The 26,818-nt window shown below is 41.3% G+C and overlaps 1 protein-coding gene across 5 annotated transcripts; it reads right to left on the bottom strand.

Annotated features, from left to right (window-relative positions):
- Positions 1-6,784: 6,784 nt before the first annotated feature.
- Positions 6,785-23,695, bottom strand: fbxl4 (F-box and leucine-rich repeat protein 4). 5 transcript variants are annotated; one of them, XM_004541633.4, is made up of 9 exons: positions 23,496-23,695; positions 20,402-21,032; positions 18,310-18,643; positions 16,914-17,158; positions 16,452-16,665; positions 14,577-14,648; positions 11,939-12,063; positions 11,367-11,554; positions 6,785-10,640 (listed from the first exon to the last, which is right to left on the bottom strand). In XM_004541633.4, the coding sequence occupies exons 2-9, from the start codon at positions 20,896-20,898 to the stop codon at positions 10,477-10,479; spliced, it is 1,839 nt and encodes a 612-aa protein (XP_004541690.1). In that variant the 5' UTR covers positions 20,899-21,032; positions 23,496-23,695; the 3' UTR covers positions 6,785-10,476. The 5 variants fall into 5 exon arrangements, with proteins under 5 accessions (XP_004541690.1, XP_004541687.1, XP_004541689.1 ...); XM_004541630.5 differs by having other exon boundaries at positions 23,398-23,498; XM_004541632.5 differs by lacking the exon at positions 23,496-23,695 and adding an exon at positions 23,166-23,391.
- Positions 23,696-26,818: the final 3,123 nt, after the last annotated feature.

Raw genomic sequence — 26,818 nt, 5'->3', positions numbered from 1 at the left:
ACACACACACACACACACACACACACACACACACACACACACACACATGTATACACATATATATATTTCCGTGAAACCCAGCAAATCAGGGAGCTGCTGCACTGAGTTGCCTGACAGCTGTGCTGTTAAAAAATATGCTTCTTGCTTTGAGCCCATTCGTTTGAGTGGAATTAATGGCCGAGAGAAAATCAGGGTTGATGAATGGAAGATTGTGAGCCGATGATGTGTTGTTTCTGCCCCGAGGCTGCTTTTAAATGAACTGGCTTTGGCTGGGAAAACCACAGCTTCCATCTAGGGTTAAATTAGGGCTTCCCAAAGTGGAGTCCGAGGACTAAAAAGTGGTCATTTTGGAGGGCTGAATCACGGTCCAATGCGGTAATCTTTTTCTTTTACTAATATGTGGACTTTTTCTTTTATCACGCAGGATTACACACAAAGATTGTGAGCAGATGTAGATGTTTTTATTTAGTTTTCCCCCCTTCTTTTGCTCCTCTTCTCCTCCCTTGAATGACGCTGTCTAGTTTATTTCTTAAGATAATTAATTAATCTAAGAAGACAAAAATGTATCTTATGAAGTCAGCTTTCAACCCTAAGCACAACTTTAGGCTGTCGTGATTAAATGAGGGTTAAAAGACTGGCAATTGAACGCATCGCGACGATGCTTTCCTGATTTCAGATAAAACCTGAACGCTTTAAATTTGTCCCGATGTGCTAACATAAAAAATACTAAGAAAAAACCCCCTCTTCTTCTGTTTCTTCTCTTCTGGTGACCGTGAGTTTGACACTGGTGACCCTGATGGCATTTCCCCCTTTCCCTTGAGTGAGTTATTTCCCCACAGTAAGCATTGGTGTGATGTTTGTGTGCACGTGTGTGAAAATCTAGCCTAGCTGATTATTATTACTATTTTTTCAAGCTTGGATCTGACAGCCAAATGCAAAAGTTCCTGCTTAAAAATGTGCGTGATTGCGCGCGGGCCTTGTGCCTGTCAGAATAATATTAATTAGAATCGGATCCGTTTCCTGTTCTGATGTCTGCAGCCTCACGAGCATGGATGAAGTGCTTCTTTTCTCTCTCAGAATTAAGAAGCAAACAGAGAGGTGGATTGGCAATCAGTAGCTAATAAGGTATTGATAGTGTTTATCAATAAAGCTGCTCATAAAGAACTAAAAACCAATCGTGTGCTTTAAACAGAAAAATAAAAAATATGCAGATATCCTCTGATTCAAGGTGGGTGTCATTCTAATCAACGCTAATGTGCTTAACTTAACCTATACGAGACGATGATGATGTAATACCAGCTTGCCAGAGAGCGCGTCTTCACGCGTTGTTTTGATGTGGGAAGAAACACCATCATCACCACCCCCACTCACCGTTTGACCTGCCATTTGGACGCCTGGTATGAAATGACCCCGGCATTTAAAGCCCCCTCTGCAACTCTCTGATCTCTGAAGTAGACTTTTGTGAAGCTCTGTAATAAAAATAAATAAATAAAATAAATAACATTTTAAAAAAGGAAAAAAGTGCGCCCTCGCGCCCTTCATCCGCTCTCTAGCAGATGCAATTAATAGCGCGTCGCGTTAATTACACCTTCCTTTTTATTTAGGTGACTTGAAATTTCCCATTAGGCTCACAGGCAAGGAGGGAAAGCTGCTGTGCTGATGCTGTGGCGCTGACTGAACCGAGCAGAGGAAGAGAAGCGGGAGGGTTGGGGTGGGGGGGGGGACACATGGTCGATGCTCTAGCGCCATCTTGCGACACCAGCAGGAGCCTCGGGAGGAGGTCGGGTCAAGTTTTCCTTTCACGACAGAAACGTGGAATAGAAGGCTTCTCTGTTCTTTGGGGATATTATGTTGGGATACTGTTTTTTTTAAGTTCATATTCTTATGCCAATTAATGCAAGGTAAAAAAAAAATAAAAAATAAAAAAAAGATTTCACTAAGCTGACAGATGAAAGTCAGGTTCATTGTTCATCCCTTTAACTGTCCGACCAGATGGAGGACATTACTTTTCATTCATAAAAACAAAACAAAAATGGGAAAAAATTCAATGTGCAGAAATGTTAAAAGTTGAAAAGATGTTACAGTTTATTAATTCCATAAAATCAGGCTTTAATGTTAGCGTCCCCATGAAAGGAGGGAGTTTGTCCAACTACAATTCATAATTACAATTCAATCTAAATAAAAGTGCAGTGGAGCAGTTTTCCACTGGTTATATCTTTGCCATTCACAGCTGGCCAGTCTCTGTGTGGGGTTGACCAAAGTGCAAGTGATTCTTCAAGCCTCCACCAAGCTCCACATCCCTGCCCAGATTCGTGCTCACTGTGGGCCCTCCGCGTTAAAACTACAAGCTGATTGTGAAAGACTCTTTTACACAAGTATGAGTCAGGTTGTCATGTCTCACCTCCATTAGATAAGCCTCGTCTGTATGTAAACTTACCTCGACAGCATTGGAGGGTTTTGTTCTCTTCTAGTGACAGAACCAGTGTCTCCAGCGGTGGGCAATGAAGTAGGGGTGTACAGTGTGAGATTTAAGGAGCATCGCTGACTCAGCACGCTCAGCCCTGCCACTAGATGAGCATGTGCAATTAGTGGTTTTACTAACTTGCTAACAGGGGGGCTGTTAGGTGTAAGTGTGATTCGACAAATGTGGATACATATCAAAAAAGTGATACACAATCTCACTCAGATCACAGAAATCTAGTTTAACACTGTGTGTGTAACTACGCAATGTTTCAGTGTGAATTTCAGGGGTCTAATTGATTTTGAACGCGAAGGTTTTAGCCATCCATCCCCTCCACAGTGATCTTCACTTAATGCGTTTGTACGAAGCATCAAACATCAGGGTCCATCTCTGAGTCCTGTGAGGACCAATCAGCCCAACAATCGCTCACTTATCTGTCAGTCTCTCTTTACTCACACCTCCTCCACGCACACACAGAAACACACACAGATAACAGTGATACAAGCTCACGAGCTGAACATAATTCCACCATTTGACATTGTTGTTGTTTCGGTTTCACTCAGATGCATCGCAGCTAATTACACTTTGCACACTTAAGCACACAAACGCGCGTGTGCGTTCATTTGTAAACGAGTTATTGTTTAATTATAACTTCACATGAACTTTGCTGATCAACGGGGCGAGTCGTGTCTCCCCTTCAGCGCATAATTATTCGGGCTATAATTGCTCGGCCTGTTTGTGAAACATGCTCATCCTTCAGCACGGCCATCGCACACATCCTGTGCCAGACCCACGCTGTGAAGGCCCGGTGTAAGAACAGGAAGCTTTAGGTGGACAAATAAAGCTTTTATATCGGCTGTAAATGTATCATTGGCCACATAAAAAAATTTTAACAGTGCCATTATATTTGTATAATCACAGAATTATTTCCAAAAAACCAAAAATTACCAGGGTCAATATTATTAGTCCCCTTTTTACTGAGCCATAGCACAAACCACTGCTGTGCAATGATGTGCTTCACCTCTGTATTGCTCTATGCAGTAAAAGCAATTTAAAACTGAGGGTTATCTTCCAATTTACACACAATATAAAAACTTCAGTGGAGAAAACATCATGCCAAATACAAAAGACATCTGTTTAGACTTGAGAAAAAGAATTGTGGATGCTCACAAAGCGGGAGATGGATATACAAAGTTATCACAAAGCCGCCAAGTGTCAAGAACTGGACTGAGATGTATCATCAAGGAATTCAAAGAGAGCCACACAGTACAGAACAAGCCTGGCAGAAACAGGAAGCGAAAAAACTTCAAAGACTCTGTAAAGCAAACTAGTGAGAGATGTGTCTGAAGAACCCAGAACAACTGCCAAGACATGAATGAATTACTTAGCAAAGTCAGGACTGTTGACGTAAAGAAGACTATCACTAGAATTCTGCTTATAAGTGGACTGTGACGTGGACAAGAGAAAGAAGACACATTCAAGCCAGACTGAAGTACGCCAAGGACAACCTGGAGAAAGATTATGCTTACTGGAACTGTGTCCTTTGGTCAGATGAGATGAAACTAGAGCTCTCTGGACACAGACACGCTGATTATGTTTGGAGACAGAAGGAAAAGACATACAATTCAAAGAACATTGCTCACAGTGAAACATGGTGGTGGGAGTGTTATGCTGTAGGGATGCTTCAATACACCTGGAACTGGGAATCTCATCAAGGTGGAAGGAACCATGAAGAAGCATATGTGAAGATTTTGAAAAAGAAAACCTCATGCAGGCAGCAGCAAAACTGGTTCTCGATGGATGTCTTGACAATGAGCCAAGACATACATCGCTCCTGCAGAACTACCTCCAGAGGACCAAAGTAAACGTTACTGGCTGGCCTTGGATCTTTTACTTAAAGCTTGTTCCTCTGCTGCCACAATTAGTGCCTCTGCGCTGTCTTTTAGTCCAGCCACTGGTAGTATTTAGACATTTATATTATATTATATTATACTGTAACCTATCCCCACAAACTGCATGTCTTTGGACGGTGGGAGGAAGCCGGAGTACCCGGAGGGAACCCACGCAAACACGGGGAGAACATGCAGTTTGTGGGGATAGGTTAATTGGTTAATCCAAATTGCCCATAGGTGTGAATGCGGGAGTGAATATGAGCGCGAATGGTTGTCTGTCCCTGTGTGTTAGCCCTGCGACAGACTGGCGACCTGTCCAGGGTGTACCCCGCCTCTCGCCCTATGACAGCTGGGATAGGCTCCAGCGCTCCCCGTGACCCTGAAAAGGATAAGCGGAAGCGAATGGATGGATGGATATTATATTATTATTTTATTTAATAAAGACAGATACTCACACAGGAAAAGTCTAAAATTAAAGTGGATTACAGTTGTAGTTCAAAGCTGAAAATATTGAAAGAGTAAGACTAAACTGTCTACTCTCTAAATTCACACACACTTTGACTTCTTTCTCTGTTTATTGAGAGGAAAACAAAAAAAAAAAAGCCGTGACTAAGGCCAGCATTTGCAGGCAACCCTCTGTTTTAATAATGTAGATGTCACTTTAATACATTTCTAATCATCTGTGCCACCAGGTCAAAGTTGGTGTGAAATCTGCAGGATGGCTGTTTGGTTCAAAACAAGAAAAACTGTGTTGTTCATTTCGAACGAGGAGACCCGAGATAATGCTGACGGGTCACACTATGATTAGAGGGATAAGAAGGGAAAAAAAAAAACACTTCAGGCTCCTAAAAATTCTTCAAAGGAAACAATCTCAGCAAGGAAAGTCTCTCCTTGTAACTCACGTCCAACACTGAGGCCATAGCCTGCAATGAGAGGCCAGATTTTTTTTTTTTAAGTCCTAGAAAATCAATTTTCTGAAAGGAGACCAAAAAAAAAAAAAAAAAAAAAGAGGGACTTGATGTAACAGGATAGAGTGAGTTCATTTTGAGAAACAAGCACCGCATCTCTTCAGCCAGCATCAGATCGGATCTCTGAAGAGTCACTGTGTGGTGGCACTTTGTTTACAATAATTAGGGCGAGGTATCACAGTTTGGCAACATGTACAAATAAAAACAGTTATCCTCGTGGATGCACAGACGGCTAAAGAAACAGTGTACCCCTGTAGCTTCAAAACACCACCCTGTTGAGTTTAGTGCTTGGAATAGATTTAAGAAACTGAGTGCTGACATTCAATATCCTTAAAAACATAACAAAAGTAATAAGCTTCAGACACAACGGTGAGGACTGCCAGGGATGTCTTCATTATTAGAGTCCAAGGAGGGAAACTAGAGAAGCAGCACCAAGCCACATAATGATGGGTATCACGGTGAGGTCTCCCTCAGGCAGGTCTGAGGCCTGTCGAATCCCAGCCTGAGGAGGGCTCAGAGGAGGTAGACCACAGAGAAGACTGTTTCTGCTGTCAGCTTTGTCCAGGTATGCTCTTGTGTCACTCACACCATCTGGAGATAAGGGGGGGGGGGGGAAGAAAAAGGAACGGAGAGACCTTGTGACACCACTCCCTACCCCCCTCCCATTTACTTTTTAAACGCTGGATTTATTATTCAGGAACAATATTTCCATCCATATATTCCCCTTGCAGATTCGTCAAGCTATGTCTGTAGGCACTTGAAAGACAAATAAAAAGCTGAACTAATTGCTGTGGAACCCCCCCTGGATATATCAGGCTCGTAGAGGAGCGTGACAGCAAGAAATCAAGCTGTAGTGCAGAGCGGAAAGCCTCCATGAATCACGTTTGCATCCACGCTCGCGCGCAAGCACGCACGGCGACGTTAGTGGCTGAGGAATAATCATTGGGGAGGCAGTCCAAATTAATACTTCAGCCGAGGCCGCCTCGTTCTCCGTCATTAGGGCACATTACAGGGCCACAATATACATCATTAAACTAGGCATAAACAATTCATTAAAAGGCCGTTAAGAAGACAAGCTAATGTCACTTCTCCCTGTGGTATTAATAGACTGTAAAATGGCAGAGGGTTAAGGCAAAAAGGATCATTCCGCAACGACTATCCAGTCACTCATCCTGACTAATGGCTCTGCTAGTTGTTGTGGATTCAGTAGACGAGCCTACTCCCCCCCCCACGCCTCCAACCCCAAATCACACTTAGACGACTCTCTTCTTAAGAAGCCCCAACATGATACAGCGGAGCAATTTCCATTTGTTTCGGCGGCAGTGGCGTGCTGTTCAATGAAGCTGAAGAATAAGAGAAAATAGAATATGAGCGAGTTAATGCCTTCGCAGCCACTTTGTTCTACAGTCAGACTGCTTACATCTCTGCTCCTACAGGATCAAAAATGAGCCACACACACTCAGTCATCAGCCTTCGGTTTATTTAAAACCTGGTGAAATTGAAGCACCGCATTTCATCGCGACAGAGACACACACAATCTCTTTACACAACAGTGGCTTTCACGCTGCAGCGGAGGGAGCGCCGCTGCAGGTCCTCCCAGTTCATGGCACAAAGGTTGATCACATATCCAGAGTGGGAGAAGAGAGACTGCATATTCATTAGAGGAAGAAAAAAAGAAGCATAGGGCCACCTCAGAAAAATACACCAAACTGCATCACTGGTCAAACAGTGATGATCTGAGAGTGGTGCTCACTTTTTAAATACTTTGCAAATTAATGCTGTTGCAGATAGTTGCTGTACAAAGTATAACAGTGACAGTGTTTTTATTGTGGTGCAGTAGTTATTACTGACATAATTACATAATTACATGATAGCAGGTCTTCGAAATGAGCGCTTTACCTGGATAAATAACAATTTAAAAAAAAAACAACATCAAAATGTATTAAAAATTTGGGTGGGCTGGGCAAAACTGATGCATTAGTGAAAGGCCTGGTGTGCCATACTGTTACCACACCTGTTTATAACAAAACTGGAAATAAACCAAGTATTAATTTCCCACTCTTATGCAGCAATTTAACCATACCCACACCAATAACAAGACTGGAAGATCGATATGTGATTGACTTCTGCGCAGCCAGGACCGCTCTGGGTTTAGCCTAGCTCAGCACAGAGACTGGAAGCAGGAACAGAGTGGAAGTCATTTTTAAGGTGTTTAGAAAGGTAATGACTGTAGCTGCAGAACGCAAATGTCGCTGCCATATTTATTTCTTAAAGCTTAAACAACTGGCAGATGGGAAAATATGTACATTCTCTAACATCGATCACTGAGCAAATCTGAATTTCAGTCTTTTTTACGTTTCTGGAGTATTTTGGGTTACCGGGGGGCAGGTTGCTGATTGGTCTGTAGGCCCGCGTGATTTGAGGTTTAGTGGACTAGCATTGCACAAACTAAGGTAAACTAAACTAAGGCAAAGACGTGCATTCACTCTTACTGCTAAGTCAGACTAAAGGCATGTTTTCAGTCTTTATGCTGAGCCAGGCTAAAAACACATTTCCACTTCATGTTAGGCTAGGGTAAAGACATACTTTCAGTCTTAGTGCTAAGCTAGGCAAAATACCAAAAAACCCAAGAAACAGTTCCCCAAATTGTATATTACCATTTAAACATCCACCAATAATGAGTATAAATAACATTTTCATTGCCGAGGGAAATATAAATAAACCATTTTTTGCATATATAGCTCTATATTTTGCAATAATTAACATGGCTGATATAAGGTATATGGCACAGAAACTGGTCAAATATAGGTGTGAGACTGATGACGACCAGATTAATGTGTTATTACTTTGGTTGAAGGGCATTAAAAAAAAAGAAAAAAAAAAAGCGAAGCACTTCACCACAATCTAAACCACTTGGACACAACATTCAAACAGGAGCATAAGGCACAAATATTGACTAGTAGCATGTGCTTCAACTAAAAATTCAAGTTTGTTTCAAACACAAAAATGCTCTTCAAGCACTTCTCCCACACTGCAGCCTTGGCTTCATATATTACAAAAAATAAATAATCAGCAGCAGTACATTTTTCATACAATTACTGCAACATTCAACACTCAATAAGCTCTGATTAACATCTCTGTTACGCCAGCGCAAACTGACGATTTGTGTCACGTGTGTGTTTGTTGTGAGCAACACCAAAGCCCGGTAACCTTAAAGCTAACTCAAGTCTGGTGTTACTTTCTGTAAAGATGTCCTTTGTGCTGGTTTCTGGAGTAAAACATGTTTTTAAAAAAAGTGACATTTAATGAACATGAGATTATATATAGCCCCTGAGTTTGAGGACAAATACTGAGGTCACATATCGTACTTACACTCGTTACACGTTAACATTACGTCCTCGGCTTAATTTACAGCACTCCTTCTCAGCGGTGGAATTTGATCGGAGTGGGTTATGTAGTCGGCTGCAGTCAGACAGCAGTGACAGAACTCAACAGGAACGACAACAGAAACAGCACTAACATTATGACACTGCAGAGGGCCTATCTTGCACTTTCAAAGAAGGTGTTCTGCATTTGCAGCTAATTTTAATGCCTGGGCCCAGCTCTCCAAGTTTCATGAAACTCAGCTTGTGTAAACTTGCTGACAGAAAAACAGCACTGAAAACACTCCCCCACCTGAGCTCTCACCTCGGCGGAGGAGCCAGTGACTTTCAAACTTGGGGAAACAAAACTTTAGCCTAAAGGCCCCAATTTGCCTACGCTGAAATGTTTACACAACCTATGAGGTCTGAACAAAACCAATTAGCAAGCACCCCGATTATTAACACTTTCTATTTCATTTAGTCCACTGAATTGTCTGATGTACTGTATACAGCCAAACACATTCAACTGCTTCAGCTGCAGATGACTTTCTCTACAGTATTCCAACAAAGGCCTCTAGTTAATAACTACCCCTGTATTTCTTACTTGTTAACACTCGGACTTAATATAGAATATTACTACATTCATCTGAAGTGTCTGATATGTGGTGACACATTAACAGCTGCCCAGGTAATACAGTTGGAAATTCTTTCATATTATCCTAGTAAAAATATTAACTGCTGGACCAAAAGCGCCTAACTGAGAGTTGGAGAGGAAAAGATTTTTAGATTTGTTTCATGTCATCTTAAATAAGATCTTCATTACTTCTCTGCGCTTTTATTTCAAAAGAGTCAGTGTGCATATCTTTTGAATTTGATGCCTTTAGGTGTTTTCTGTACTCCTGCAATTTTAGAGCATGTGGAAATGAAAACAATTTTTTTCCCCATTGATGGAAACATGCCATTGCTAAATCTCTAGTGCATGGACATTTAATGATGATCCTGCAGTTTGTAGCAACACATATTAACTTGTGATAGTCTCATTAAAGTAAAAAAATAAAAGAATAACACTAACCACAGTGCATTGCATCTAGTGCAGCTGTTTTCACCTTTAAAGCCCCTTTGAACACAACACCATCCACTATGATTCAATGAAAGTGAGTGAATGGTGATAAACACCACCGGAAAGACCTTCATGTACAAACCAGCCTGTTCATATTCCACAATCAAACAAGGCACTGACCAAGGCCCTGATATGTAGCTAATATTATTATGTGAAGTCCAGTAACAGGTAAGAATGCTTTGTGTTCCATTTGTTTTCCTAAAAAGATGCTTAAAAGAAGTTTTCTCTCAAATGTTGCTTTTTTCATGTGTGATTTCTAGTGGTAAGGCATATTTCCTTGCCGTTTGTTATCTGGCAATACATACTGTAAGTGCTGATTCATATTGTGGGAACATGTGGCAGCTTCACTGCAACAACCCTGATTTAAAAAACAAACAAACAAAACCCCCACCCAAAAATACAAGTGTCTTATGTTGTATAATCCTGCTCCTACAAATCTGTAGTCATTTAGGTTCACTAAATCAGTAAAGCCAGTAAAATCCTCCTCACCCAGTCCCACCGCTTTTTATACTGACCGCTAAAAGAAGATCTCGTCCGTGATACAAGCAGAGGCAGGTCTGCAATCTCCTCCTGCATCTGACCTGCCTCTGAATCACTCTGGGGCAGTATGGGCTGACCAGTACCTCCCTCCACTTGCTACATCTCAGTAGTGGGAAATGAGCCAATGCTGGGGTCACTGAGTGAAGCTTTTCTTGATGGCCACATTGGGGAAGAGGCCAGAGAGCTCCTGGACGATGCGCATGTCTATCTGTGAGCAGAAGGAGACGTCCAGGAGGACAAGCTGAGGACACGACTGGAGGAGTTTCTTCAGTGAGGCGGCGCTCACTGACCGTGTACCTGTCCGGCAGACGTATCACAACAGGGACACGCAGAAGGTGAAAAACACTTCACAAAAAACGCATAAAAAATAAAACAAAACACAGAGCTGTGAAATAAAAACAATGATATTTTTATGTCTGGCTACTTCTTAAAAAGGAAACTGCGTGTGTATTTTCTTTGTAAATGAAGTAAAGTTCCTCTCTGCCTGTTCACACAGATCATAGAGTCCAGACCAAAATCATTTGCACACCTTCCAGCGAGTCAACCACTGAAGCACATCTGAAATAACTAAAGAACTGACACATCAGCATAGCCTGACTAACACTGAAGCTACTGTGCTGTCAAAAACACCAACTTATGCAACTGGAACTAGAGTGTTACTGCTATGGTGTGCTGCTGTAACTTTGCTTACTGAGCACTACTGTATAGCAATATTAAGCTGATTATTTGAGTTTGTGTTCGAGGTTAACTTGAAGGTTTTTTTCACCCCTCAAATGCTACACTGGGAATGGGCCTGCTGTGAATATGATAAGTGAACGATGAGCTAAATCAAAAATGCAGTTGCCCAACTGACAAAGTCTCTTATAAAAAGTTAAGTTGTGGCTATGCTGCTCTGATGGGGAGCTTTATACACCAACGTGATGAAACATAAGTCATGACCGAATAACCACGAACTTGACACTCATTAACAAATGATTAATAAGGCAAACGTTTGTTTCCACATATGTGTGAGGGAGAGCTTACCCAGAATGTCGAGATGCCTCAGACAGGGGCAGCTGGCTGCCAGCTCCTCTATGTCTGAGTCGCAGACGGTGCGGTTGGCAGTGAGGAAGAGCTTGCGCAGGCGTGGAAGGCTGCGGGCGAGGTGTTGGAAACATCCCGTACTGCTCTGCAGCGTGGGACACCAGCCCAGGTCCAGTTCCTCCAACATCCTGAGCAACAACAGAGCCAACAAGTAAACTGGGGTGACGCAAGGACAAATTTGGATATTCACAGAGAAACCATGCAGTGTCTCTAATGTGTAAGTGTTTTAACAAAAACAAAGCAATCGCAGAGGAAACTAACACCATTTCAGGTCCTGGACAATTTTACAACCAAAGATGTTATATGAGAAGAATCCTGAACTGAAAGCTATGAAAACTCCCCACCAAGCAAAAAGATGGTGGCAGGAGCAGAGAGGGGGGAGGAGCTTCCTGAAATCTTATTTTGGGGCAAAATTAGCACTTAAAAAAAAAAAAGAAGCTGTTATGAATGGTTATTTTGCACATGCCTGGAGTCCGCAGGTGTTATAAACAACAGTAGCTTCAAGTGACTACCTGCACCCTGAGACGAGCTCAGTCAGGCCTCGATCGGTCAGGTTTCTGCAACGCCACAGGTCCAGAGAGCACAGCGAGCGACAGCGAGTGGCCAGCATACTGGCTACAACATCATAGTCTTCGATCTGTAAGTGAGACAGGAGCATTTACTCTCTATACAATATGCAGCATTTGCAGCTCACAAGCAAGTTCCCAGAGGGACATTTGGACGATTCAGACCCGCTTTAATGTGCAAAACCACCCTCGTCGTATGCTGCAGTCGATTCAGATGTTATGATTTGTACACGTCGGTGTGAGCGATGTACGGGCAGAGGTGCTGTGATCTGTGCTCATCTACAACACTGTCACAGTCCCAGGCTTTTAAAAATGTGCCTTTAGGATAACGTAAAGGAAGATGATGCTGTCAGGATGAGTCAGTCAATAGTCTATCTAATATATTCTGAACAAACTTTTGAAATGCTGCGATAATAAAAAGCTGATTAGCGGCATCACCCGGCTTGTGGCTCGTAACCTCGCTTCCTCGAGAGAGCAAAAGAACAAAGCACTAACGCGGAATACTTTCACCGTAAAAAACAAAATAGTCTTTCAGGAACTGATTTATGTTTGCGAGGCTGTTATTGTTCTTTGGTGTCAGGTAATGCTGGCCATATTTCATTGTTTCATCCAAAGATGAAAGCAAAGAAATGCAATTTAACAACTAAAAACAGCCCGAGCAGATAACTCAGCTACAAAAATGACAGCAAGAACATTTCTCAGAGTTAGCAGTGATGGATATTTAAACTCTGGCAGAGAGAGTCGCTGCCTTTATGCATTTCTCTTGCCAAATGTTGCATAACTTTATTTCTGATGGTGACAGTTATGTCTTGAGAAAGACCACAAGAGGATTTTCTCATGTATTATATCAATATTTCCATCAAAGTCATTCAACTTTTTTTAGGGAGTTAAACACACACAGATGCCCCATCATTATCATCATGATACACTAAACATTTATTAAAATGCCTCATTAATAATTCTAAAAGATGTTAATAATAAAACGTATTGTACTTTAATATCATCATACATATCTGTCCACAACAGTTGCTGTATACCATTCCCCTCATATTCAATGAGCCATCATTAAAGGAGTAACAGGAGAATGACACCGCTCTCACAGAAGTCTACAACTACCAACCAATTATCTTATCTTAGCACAGACTGCACAAAGATTAGCCAGTGACCCCATGCCAACCACCGGCTGTTAGTGAAAAATGTGTATTCCCAGACTGGTTTTCAAGTGGTTGTTGGCATTTGCTGTCACTGGGTGAAATTGGTACTAAAGAGGTACACGGTGCTGCACTGAAAACTTCTTTGGCCCCCAGCAAGTTGCCATGGTTGACTGTAGTTTGCACGGAAGAAGCTTAATGTCACTGCTGTCTAAACATGGAGCAGTAGTGAAACTTGGTTTTGGTCTTAAGACGCACGTTTTTCCAGATCTCATTAGCGTTCTATGATTAGCGTTTGCAAATGGGTGTCTTCCATGCAAACACTAAGGTGAGCAATCGCAAAGAGTGCATGGTCAGCACCCTCTTTGCATCTGAATTCACTTGGCAACAGCCAGAAACCTCCAGTAATCACTCACTAACCAGTCAGGGTATACATATTTATCACTAGCCACTAGAGTATCCTAAATGGTGGCCAAATGGTGTCTAGGCCTGTGTGACTACAGCATTATGCAACAGTCACACTAAGAAAAACGGTGGTTGAGGTATGACCAAAATGATTGTGACCTTGTGCAATGACCTTGCAATCCTGTCACAGACAGGGACCAGGTCTTGACCACTCCCAGTCAGTTGCCATCTTCAAAGAGACTTTGGCGTGGGAAGATGGTGATAAGAGTGATTTGCCTATCAGTCTGTCAGCTGTGCTGTCAGCTTACTACTGAACTGGGTCAAGTTGGCAATTACATGCAATCATTTTGTGTTAATACAGTGATTAACTTGTGACAAACTGTCAACAATTGCAAATGTGTTGCAGTGTACATACTCAGAAATCAATATTAACTACTTACAGAGTCGAGCGAGAACCTCAGAAATTCAACAGAAGCAATTCCTCCAAAAATAGAGACCTTGCTGCTTCAGGACAGCGATTTAACTGCAATGTGATATACTGTAGGTGCTTAGCAAACCTTGACTTTATGTAGGAATATAACCAGAACGCACACAATTGGCCACCAGCTGACTGGCTCACACGCTGACTGCATTTTCAAACTGTTTGTGTTCATAAATTAAACATCATTTACTTGAAACCTTCACTAATCAGAGTGATTCCAGTGAGTTTGAATCAGGCCACCATTGTTTGCAGACAGGATGCCTTCCATCAGACAACCTGTGCGATCGCACAAGTGGGTACTGCAACTACTTGTAATCAGTTTTTAATGCAAAAAAACATTAAATTCAATTATATAAGCACAGATTTTTCCCAGTTACGATAAGATTGCTGTCCTACTTTTACTCCAGTGTGACTAAGCCATTTGCCAGGGATCACAGGGCTCTCTTTCATCTTCCTATCTGGCATCTTTTAGACAAGCTTCCAAAATGAAAGGTAATAGTTAAGATTGTAGCTTTCTTTGAAACTTCATATGTGTGCACATTCTCACCCTCACACAGCTCCCCAGGTTGAGGTGTCTTAGCTCTATGCAGAAAGTCAGAATGCTTAAGATGGCTGTTTGCTGTGGAGGAAAGGAGAGACGGAGACAGAGGTGCACAGGTGAAAACCAGGTAGGTAGAAGGAGCAAAAGAGATTTAAAACACCGGTAGCATCTTACCTGAGTGTAAATCTATATATAAGATAATTTAAAACAACATAGGTTTTAGTAGCGGTAACAAATCCAGTCATGTCACCTAAAGTTCCCGTTTAAGTAACTTCCTGTCTGTTACCTGGCACACCCAGCACTTTCAGGATTAAAAGGTTTTTAATAAAGCACAGGAAACAATTTTTCCACCTCCTTGTGGAGTGAAAAAAGTGAAAACGGAGGCCTCTCGAGCAGCACTACAACTAGTATATGGAGATATCAGAATTCAGTGCTGCAACTGCCAACACATGCACCTCAGCGGTAGGAGAATGTGTCAGACATGAAAGTGAAAGCCTCTTGTCTGCGTGTGCGCGCGTGTGCTCGACTCGGTGTAAGGCATTTTTATAAGTGCCTCTCTCCTGTAAGCTAGCCATTTAATTAGAGCAGTGACAAGGTAATGACAGCTGAGATGTCAGGGCCTCAAACAGACACACGGCTCGCTCTGTCTGTCCGGGTGTAAACAACCTGCAGCACGCTGCCTGGCTCCACCGCAGAAACTCTACACTGTCTGTTGCCCACAACGTCACTCTGAAACATGACAAACACTAGAGAAACGCTGAGGTGCACCACCAAAACAAGGCACAGTGATATTACACATCAGACATGCCTGAGCTTGAATACATGCGATGTATATTCAACACCCTGTAGAATCAGAGTTTACTCAGTTCATCTTAAATCTTTCTTAAGGAGAAATCATTAGTTTTTACATTAAATGCACATTTTTGGGAAGTTTTGTTCAAACCTATACTATATGCATGTTTCAAGTGAAACAAAGGAGGTCATCAGATGATTAACTAAACACGAAAAAAATAAGATTAAAACATCTTTAAAACAAAATGATGATCTTTTTTTTTTTATATTAGTTCAGTTACACAGGTGGACCTCAGACTTTATAAATGAGGAAAATGTGGTTTTAATTGCTTACAGATCCCCTATCACAGAAAAGTCATAAGTCATCAGTATGTTAATGCTGTAAAACCTGAGTTTCTGAAAGGGGGGAGGAGGCCAGTGGAGGCTGTTGGTAACAGTTCATGTGGCCTAGCAATGAAAGAGGTTATGACATGAGCTAAATCGGTTTGCACCAAGGCTTAGTGTAAGATAAAGGATTCGTTTGAACTGTGAATCATGCAAAACTACTCTAATACAGTCCAAGAATAAAAGTACAGAGTTGGCGATGAGCAGGTCCCCTTTAAGAAGATAAAAGCTGCCTCTGGCTGCTCTTTTATCTCAAGGGGTCGGCACAGTGGGCAGCTCCTCATGTTTGATTTGCCAGACGCCCTTTCTGATGCAAACCCAAAAGGCATTTTCTGCTTTATTAGATACAATTGATCAAATTCTGTTGCTTGAATATCAGGAAAAGTGACTAAATTCTCTGACCTTTCCACCGTGTGGAATCTACCTCTTGAAAATCTCTGACATTCTATATATTCAAAATACGAAAGATAATTCATTTTTTAAAAATCTTTTTGTAATTTTTTTATAACAACTCAGCATCAATGGTGAATAAAACATTTTATACATTTAGAAAAAGGAGCAGTCTGCAAATTATAAACAGCCAGGGTATCGGATATATCATTAACCAAACAACAATTTGACCTGCTCTATATTTAAACAAGACAGATCGAAGTCCACGCGAATCACTCTGATTAGTTTCGCAGAGACACTGTTTGCAGCGCATACCTCTATCTTTGTTCGGTAAAGCACCAGCCTGCGGAGGCGTGTAAGTTTTGAGATGTGCGTGAAGGCCTGTGGGGGGAGACGATCACAGGAGGACAGGTTGAGCTCCTGGAGTCCAGGACAAGTCTGGGAGATGACCTCGAGACAGGCTTCGTTCAGGAAGTGGCAGCATGACATTTCCAGGCAGACCAGGCTGGGACCACAGGCCTTCATGAAACTAAGGCGGGAGATTGAGAGAAATGAGTGACAAGAGGCCAAAAACAAAAACGAACAAAAAAGCCATCAATTCCCCAGTAGTCCTTCATCCTCTTCTTAATTTATTTTTCAATCAGTTACAGAAGAATGTGTAAACTGATTTTCTTTGTTTCAGTATGCTCCTCCTTGAAAAAGTGCTTTTACTTCTATTGCTACTTTCCAAGGTCATTTCCCTGTTTGCTGCCATTCGTGGCCCGCTGATAGTCTGACCTGCTGAAGCCCGTCAGGGTAAGGGCTCCACGGTTGCCGGTCCAGGACAGGTTGAGCCTCTGGAGGAGGGTGCAGCGGCTCTGCAGGTGTCCCAGGGAGGCGTCACTCAGCCGGGCCCAGTAAGGCTGCAGACTCAGCTGGGTGTACTGTAGCGGGTCACAGCAGTGCTGGTGCAGCAGCTTACAGCTCTGGGCCAGACGGCAGAGGTCTGGCAGGGTCAGGTGGCTCAGTATCAGCTGGATGAGCTGTGGACGGGAGTCGGGGGAGAGGGGTTAAGATAGGAGACGAGGAGAGGAGAGGAGAGGAGAAATGGTAAGATACGAGGAGGGTGAGAGACAAGACATGTTTGGTCTTGTAAGAAAACATAAGCAGAAAATAACACATAATAGAGAACATTAAAGAATAGTGGAACCTAGCAGAGAAGAGAAAATAGTTCAGTGTAGAGTGGAGAATGTTAATTGCGTCCCCTCTGTCAGGCAGATCTAAATAGTGGTTATCTGGGAGACACAGCACCGATAGCAGGATCAGCGGTGAGCCGGCTTGTTTTGCACCGCATTCGTGTGTCTCTCAAAGAGAAAGAATGGTTGTGCGTGTGTGTGTGTCACAGTGGATTAACAATACACTGTGTTCAAGCTGGTATCAGCTGACAGATAATAGCTATATTGTGTTTCTGAAACAAACACACAGCGGTTGTGAAGACTGCTGTTAATGGCAGTGGTTTGGATAGGAGATAAGAGAACAACTATCAAGAGTACTGCTGGTGTTTTGAAGCTCGCCTCAGACAACATGATACATCTGTATGGCATGAAAATGACTGTCTGTGAGTGCGAGATCAAGAAAGTGCCAGAATGGTTCAACCCGCAGTGTTCGTGTGTGACACGTTTTTTTTTATTTTTTACAACAACAACAAAAAAGTGCACGTGTGCACACATGCTGAGCACATATAATAAGGAAAAAACTTGATGTGCATAAGGAAAGCTTTAAAACACTTCAAATAATCAGCGTTGCAAATGTTTTGTGTGCAGAGAAATGACTGCAGCACCTTCAACCTATATGTAAGACTAGTGCATGTGACTGGAACATCTTCGAAAAAGAAATTTTAGATATTGCAACTTTCAGGCAGTAATTGTAGAAGTAATGAGGGCGGCAGCTGAGGAGTCAGGTTGGATCTCTGTGCTTGTCAAAATAGGAAGAGTGTGATAGGGAATGGTTAAACCTAATATTTATTAAAGAGGTACTGATCGAAAATACTCCTGTCTGTACCACTAAGCAAACAAGATCACATCTGAAAAATAAAATTTAAAAATGCAGTTTTATTTCATTGTGCGTATCTAAACTTTCAACCCAGGCTTGGATGACGCAAGCCTTCTGATTTGTTATTAAGGACTGTAATCACCTCATATGGCAGTTTGTCAAAGTAGCCATTTCCTGTCCTCTGGTGCTTGCCATCTCCTTGCCTGAAAGGACCTCCCACATCAGACAGCTCCTCTTCGCTGTCGCTCAGGTCACTGATGTCGATGATGGGCATTTTATAGAGAGCCAGCATAGGCCTCTCTTTTACCCCACGCAGGATAACAGCATCCAGTTCGGTGTAATAGTCCAGCAAAGAGCTGTTCACCTCTAGACGCAACAGGTTGGTTGGGAAGCCGATATGCTTTATTTTAGGGGAAAACTGGCGAGCCTGTGGAGTCAGCACCTTGGTGGGCTCACCAGACCACAACACCTCCCACCTGGACAACACAAAACATGTGCAAATATAAAAATAACATTCTTTAACCTATATAATGCTATTAAGACTACTTTGCACTACTCTAGGTACTCGTTGAAAGCAGCAGGAAAATACAGTCCTAACAATGTTCTTAAGCCTGTGTGTGGCATTGTGCACAACAGTGTTTGCCTCTTTATCTTAACATATTTCTAATAAGCAGAGACAGACGGATTTGCCCATATATGTTGTCGGATATGCCCCCATATGAAAACTGTCTTTATTACAGTAAAAAAAAATTTTTTAAAGCTGTGCGGTGTAACTTGTAAATTATGTTTTTACATAGCTTAGCAAGCAGAGCAGTTTTCCCTCTGTTGTTTGCAGTACTATCAGTACTTTATGCAACACATGTTCACAGGTTGTGAAACACATTGGAAAGTTACTAAATAACAACCCCATCATTGTCTGTTTTCAATATAAATCAAACATACAAATCAGGCATTTATAGTATTCTAAAGACTAATGATATAGTGATATCAAAACTTTACACTCTCTAAAAATCTGTATCAGGTCCAAAACTCCAGTGTTGATAAGATAAGATAAGATAGAACTTTATTAATCCCTCGGGTGGGTTCCTCTGGGAAATACAGAGACAAATATAAATAAAATATACAAAGGGGATAAATAGAATAAATAGGAATAAAAATAGAAATACAAGTGAATTGCACATTTCAAGTATTGAGGTCTATTGCACCATTGACTATTTACAAAAAGTATTGCACAAGGTATTGTACAGTGAGGTGAAGAGGCACTACAGCTTAGTTGTTCCCCCCTCCTCCTTTGTCCTCCTGATCATGCACTCTTAAATAGTGGGACTACTTTGAATGGCTTTTAGCAGCTGACCACATCCATATTCCATCAGAATTGTATACCCTGACTTCTGTCTCACTTCTTTTTTTGCTGGCTCCCTGTGTGTCTCAGTGGACATACAAATAATCCTTACAAGCCAGAGGTTGAGGCTTCAGAGTAAAAGCTGATACTCTGCTCTCTATGGTGTCAATGACAATGTACCCCATTTAGTAATCTTTGCTCTACACGTTTTTAAAAAAAATGTTTTCAATGAAAGGGGCAGCCAATCAGAGGAAAGCAGGCTTGTGGGGGAGGGGATTCTATGACTTGTTTCGGACAGTAATGAACTGAGACACTGCACCAAGAGCAGGACCAAGGCAACATAAGGCAACACCTAACACGAGGCAGTAAACACCAAGCTAAAGCTGTAAAAAGTGAATAAAGATCCAGGCAAATCTTAAGACTTTATACAATTTTATCAGTTTAGTTTTTTCTAATCAAGGTAGCCTAAATCATTTATCTGCATGCAAACATGGCTAAATATGATTCAGTGCTCTCCTATACATAATACTGCGTCTTCAAGTCGGAACTAAGAAATTAAAAAAAGCTCAGTCTCTGCATATATGCAGCTCCACTGTGCAGTGTGACTCCCTTGACAATTAGCAGTTAGTGCTATAGCAGGTAGATTGTTGAAGAAATCATCTAATCATCTAATCTTCGTGATAAAGAATTGTAATAAGCTAATCCCATTGCATCCTCTGCCAGGTTTCTGGTAGTTTTCTGGTGGAAATTCTGGCCAAGCAGTACTTTACTCCATGAAATGCCAACTGGATTTTATCCAAACACTGAAGCCTTGTTATGTAATCGAAAACTGTGCAATTTACTGGTATTGTAAAGTTTTAGAAATGGCATAGTGTGAAGGAACTATTGTTACCTGACATCAGTAGGCGGATTCTGGGTGAAAGGATTATGAGAGCAGGCCAGGATCTGGACGATGGCTCCAGGGTAATAGGTCTCAAACACCTCCACTGCTGTCGGGTAGACGGGCTCCTCAAAGCCTAGCTCAATGTAATCCTTACTGTAGAAGCCTTTAGGAGTGCGACGAAAAGGCAGCGGAGCACTGGCACACTGTTCCCACCACGTCCCATAAGTTCTGAATACAGCTGTCTGGGTGAAGTCCCCTGAGCTGGGGTAGACGTTAGGCACCCCTGCCAGGTTCCACATGGTGTAAGACATGCTATTCTCACTGCCATAGTGGGAGCTGAAGTCCAAAACCTCTTTGGCGTACTGCTCCACCTCCACACTGACTGGCAGTACCGCTCTCTGGCCAGATTCCACAGCCCGTCGACTGGTCAGAGCCTCGCCTCGAGTTCCACTCCTGGAGCGCCGCCGCAGACAGATATAGTAAAACATGCTCAACAGGGTTAACATAGGGAACTCTGGGACTGATGGGGGCAGTGGGGAGAAACGGAGTAGGAGGATAACCCTCCACCTACGGGTAGAACATTATCTCAAGCGCTGGGGATGAACAAAGCGCAGGCTAGAAGGCTGGCTGCATGCATGACCTGTGGGTTAGGCAGAGACAAACAAGAGTGAGAAGAGCAAAACAGCAGGTCTAAGACACCACAGAGGGACCAATTTCTGCTTGGTCCCGATATAAACTTGATCATTTTGGATATCTGAATCCTAAATTTAAATGAAAATAGCAAGAAGCAAAAATACATTTTTGGCTGAATATAAATTGAAGGATTGTAAAACCAAAACAAAACAAAAAAACGTTCCATGTGGAGAAAGCGCTACTTTATGTTGTGCATGATTATACTAATAAATAATCAATACATTCAATACATTTCTTTGGGGTTGTCATAAAAAAAGACCTGCTTTCAACATAAGGTTTTTACATAACAGGACAAAAGATAAAATCATCCACCCTGTAGCAGGTCTTAAAATCAGATAAATGCAAGGTCAGGAGAACAACATCACATGACATATGACGCATCCCTACTCATTTAACAAAAATTAAGCCAAAAATACAGAAGCAGTGTGTGAAAGACTAAGCACATGCCTGGTTTCAGCAGCTTTTAGAGCCCTAATCATCACCCATCCACCGCCATGCATTACTGGCAAATATCTCCATATTAGCTCGTCTGTTTAAAGGACACTGTTCTAGAAGTCTTGTGCTTTGTTCAGATGTAACTTTGCAAATCTAAGCTGAGCTGCCATGTGTTGTTTTTTTTTTTAGAAAGAAGAGATTTTCTCCTGAAATCCTTCTAAACAAGCCATACTTCTTCCAATTGTACCATCAAGCACAGTCTGACCTTGGGATGCATCTGCTGGGAGATACACTCCAGGGAAAATTGGCAACGGTCTTCAATGTTTTTGCACTTTTTTTTCCCCCACTTAGAATGATAGACTTCAAATTGTTTGGAAATGGTCTTTTAACCCTTCCCAGATTGATGGACAGCAACAGTTGTTTCTCCAAGCTCACTGCTGATGTATTTCCTCTCTAGCATTGTGTTAACACATACCTGGCTTGTCCATACCAGTAACCTCCCAGAGCTTCTGCTTTTTCATTTGTTAAACAAATAATGATGTTGTGCAATATGTAAAATGTTGTTGGTTATCTGAGGTTATATTTGTTTAAAAGGTAAGACTTACTAAGAACCATGTTTTGCAATTTGTGCTGATATAAAAAATTACGTTAATTAAAAGACAGGCAGCTTCTTCTTACCATGACTATACATGTATACTTACTTTTACATTTTGATGCTTTCTTGTAGACAAATGATTCATTTTTACACATTGACAAATTACAGCAAGAAGCTGGATCTAATTTCTAGCGATTTCTTCACTATTTTAACCACTTTGACACTTTCTGAGAAGAAGACTTGCTTATTTAATGAATACTTATTCTGCAAACAAACCAAGCACTTCTGCAGCTGCCAATCTTCGAAAGGTATAGCCTTGTACCGCTGCTTGCGTGTGGCATTTCTTCATAACTACATGCGGTAGTTTGTGGTTAAATGAAACACGGCAAGACATTTATCAAACCAAAATGCAAACTGTAGAGGTTAAATCCATGTTAACGCTTGACACCATCAGAAATCGCTAGCACTGACTACAATATTCAGGTTTCAAGACATCCTGGTACTTAATGGTGCCTGGTAGCCACAAATCAAGAGTGGCTACATGATACCAGAAACTTCTGGGTCTGGTGCCTGACACTCCTGCCTCACAGGTTTTCAGTATCACAGATTGACCCAGCTGTAGGCTGCAGTGAGCAGTACACGTTTGCCAGGGACATCCTGTGCTTATGTGTAAACAAACAAGTAGCCCTACAAGCAATAACAGGACACGAGTCCCCACCAACCCTATATCAACCGCCTTTAACATTAAAAAACAATTACATTAAAGCCAGTGATGTTTAGACAACAACCACGTTTTGATAAAACTAAAATATTAGCTTTAACTGTACACATGAAATACTAATAATACTGTAAAAAAATACTACAGTTCTGACAATAATGTGGCCTTATTAATACTGTACGGGAAGAGAAAAGGAAGTGTAGCGTTTTCTGTCTTGCCAATGTAACCTTTGATATTTCATTGTGCATTTGAAGCTAGCTAAACTAGCCCTCCAACCTTGCTACCTTTGAAGGCATTTCGACATTACATTAGGTAAACGAATTCTGACATACGTAAGCGTACTTTAAGCCAGCTGCCAGGAAGAAACTGTCTTTTCCCAAGTCCTTGTTCAATAAACTGAGCAGTCTCCCACAGCTAGTGCTGTCAGTGTTAGCTAACGATAAATAGTTAGTGTTAGGTAGGCAGCTAGCTAGCAGACACAGGCTGAGCTGTCAAAACATGAACTGTTAGCTTCCGTAATGGTTGCTGTGCAAAAACCGAGCGATCAAAGAGGACAAAATTTACAGTGAACGTAGATCAATGAATCCACTGACGAGGAAAAACTCTCTTCCTTCCATAGCCGTTCACAAAGATTTCAACAATCAAACATTCTTGACGTTTACCTTGTGTTGCCTTCAAGTAACAGTCGGCCAATGCATTAACTCAGAGAGCGCACAGCACAGTCAGCGACATAATCTGGGTAACCCTTCATCTTTGTGTGTTTTAAGTATTAGAGAAGTATCAGTATTATTACTACCACTACACGAGTTATTTCTACAAAACACGATGCACTGGGGCGAGGCTCCAGGGGGAAAGTAATGCAATTTGGAAGACTGCTGCTTTTTTCTCTTTATCATTGCACCAGTGCGGCACTAAATAATTGACTGTGTTCAAATGTCGTGAACAAATGCGAAACATGGCCAATTTTGACTGTTTTTGTCAAAACGTGTGATTAAACAGGACGCGGAAACCTAAAAAAAATAGAAGTTACGTATGAACTTTAAATGTCACACTTTAAATGTACAACAAATTATCAACATCCGGTCGGCTTCTTTTAAAGCAAAGGATTATGGGAAAAGTAGTTCTTTGGTTTAAAACAGACACTCAAAACATTCACCCCAGTTTCATGGTTTTTAATACATTTATAGATAATCCAGCGTAATGTGTATTAAAACATACCATTAAAAGAATGGAGGAGTATAATAAGATTTCATTCTGTTTCAAGGCCATTCACAAACAACATAGATGTACACTATATACACACACCCAAAAATAAAAGGTAGAGTTCGGTCAGCAATGGTGAAAATAATTCTTCAGCTTATTAAACCTTGGAGATAAAAAAAATTAAAACAACTGAAAAAGTTTTTTTTTTTAAATAAAACACACACCAAAGGAGAACCAGTCATGTAAACAAAGAAAGATATGAGGTATAAGGTAAGAGCTAATTAAACAACAAGGACCAAGATAAAAATGTATTCAACCTTTTAGACATATTTCAGCGTCCTAAAATACTAACGTAATGTAAGAAAACAGTCAAAGAGGGAGTACAGCCTTTCGCTCAAACACAAGAAAACACAAGCAAACGTGAATAATAACTCTTTCTCGTTGAAGGACCCATTTATTGGCAGGTGTTTGAGCAAAGGGGGTCAGAGGAGTTTAGGGAACACTGCTTGTTGCTCTGCTGCATCCAGAATATTGTTCCGCCATTGGGGCGTGTGGCAGTGGTGGCAAGGGGTTCAGTACTGGGAATGAGGTCACCCTGTACTGTCCTATTGACAGCAGGAAGTGGTGCAGCACCACAGCAAAGAATGCGATGTCTCTGCGCGCTGACTCTTCTCCTGGTCCCGTCAGGATGTGATTCAAGCCTCTTTGGACAGTGATGTTTCCAAGAAGTTCATTACTCTTGGCAGTATTAGTGCTTAGAGAGTAATGGAGCAGATTGATTTCTGATTTGCTCCATTAGAGCAGAAATGAGCTTAGTCATTTCTGCTCTGATGGAGCATGTGAAAATAGCAGTGGAGAGCTGGTCTGCTTTAGCTAGGACTACTTAGAAAGCCATTTTACTGAACTGCTTGGGGAGAAGTGCTTAAAGGTGGCAACCAGGAACCTTCATCATCACTATCATCACCACCAAAAATCTCCTGCTGGTGCTTTCTCTTTCTCCTGGAGCACTCTTGATCCTGCCGGGTGGTCTTGTAATTTAAAAGCACTTGAAAGCACCCGTGAAACTTTTAAAAATAAATAAATTAAAGGTACGGGAAAACATTTCTATAAACCTTTAAACATTTTGCCAATTTTCTCACATCTTCTCTTGGTTTTGTAATGCCACTTTATTTTTTAACAAGTAGCTGGTAATGTAGACATGGTGTACTCAAAAGGAAACAAAAAATAAAAAGCTAGCATGCCCACTGCATTTTCAAGAGTCGTAACTCTAATGAATGTACGCTACAATTTGTACAAATACTGAATATTATCTTTTGGGGCTGCCAGTCAAACTGAATGTTTTTCACATGCTAAAAGTCTCTTGTCTACAAAAGAGAAGTCTGTCCTCCACCATCTCCTCATCACCTAAACTCTTCAACGATAACAGACAGCAAACTTCAGCTGCACAGTTTGTTATGCAACAAAATCCATCAAGTGATCACAAAAAAAGAAAGAAAACTCGGTGTTTGCTGCTTGCTGTAGCATCCTCATGGCAGTAAGTTTTTGGACTGCTTCAAGTGAAGTGTCCAGGAAGGACAAGTGATTTTCAAAAAAGAAAAAAAAGATGGTGCATGAGATGATGAAAGCGTCATGTCGAAGAAAAAGATGAAAATGTTTTCGCATTGCTTGGCAAACACTCCAAAGGCTATAAATACAAAGAAGAGTGAAGTCACAGTGGTGCTCTACAAAGGTTAAAGCAATTTGTGCTGAGCTATTGGTGGTTTAAGAAGTGTTTAATTTTTCCTGGGCACAAAAGCACACAGATCACACGTTTCATAAATCTGAAACTCAGCCATCTTCTTCAACTCGTGAAGCCCTCCTGCTGTAGATCGTTTGCTGGTTTTAAAACCAGCGGAGTAATAGACAAACAGTGATGTTGAGGGAAAAAAGCAAAAAACAAAACATATTCGCAGTTTGAAGACTCTTGATGGAAATCTGTAATAGACATCGAGGCTGAAATTATTGCTTCGTTATTGCATTAATATTAACTATGGGGAAATACATTACATAAAACCTAAAATAAATGTAGGTGCAACATTTTATGTTTGGTTTATGTAAGCGGACAGACACTTAAAAAAATCATGTAACTTCAACCAGAACCAAAGGCCACAGGCACAAGACCCAAAACTGCTAAAAAAAACCCCTCTAAAATTAGTTGCTTCTGATGTTCTTTCCTTCCCTATCTTCTATCTTATCCTATGCATTGCTTTGAAGAGTTACTTTCCTCCTGTATATTTGCTTCCTTTGATTTCACTCATTGGTTTCACCTGTGGTCTTTCTGCAAGTGCCTTGCTTTACTGCAAATTTTTCTATCAATCCAATAACAAGGGTCAGTATTGCAGATTCCAATACCAATACTTATACTATAGAGGCAGCTTATACAGGAGACAGCAGCATGATTTATGAGCTGAGTCAACATCAATTTGTAAATTATGAACACATTTTAATGACCACTAAATCACTGTGATTTTTACTTTGCACAATAATTAGTTGATAAAACAAATCACATCTTTCAGCTTTTCATGTATTTGGAAACTGGGTCTTTTGGAGAGCTGGAATGCAGCAGAGATGCAGTGTTCATCTCTAAAGCACTTTGGGTCAGCTTCTGTTGTTTAAATGTGCTATAGGCTATAAATAAAAAAGACACGGCAGTCACACAAAGGTTCAGTTGTTTATTATAGTGCAGGTTTAAGGCACATTTTTTCACTTCCAAAATAAAGTATACTAAAACAACCTCACACAA

This window comes from Maylandia zebra, linkage group LG11 (assembly GCF_041146795.1).
Source record: "Maylandia zebra isolate NMK-2024a linkage group LG11, Mzebra_GT3a, whole genome shotgun sequence".
NCBI classification, from domain to species: domain Eukaryota; kingdom Metazoa; phylum Chordata; class Actinopteri; order Cichliformes; family Cichlidae; genus Maylandia; species Maylandia zebra.
The sequence above is the reverse complement of the archived record's forward strand: the minus strand, read 5'-3'. Positions and strand labels throughout refer to the sequence as shown.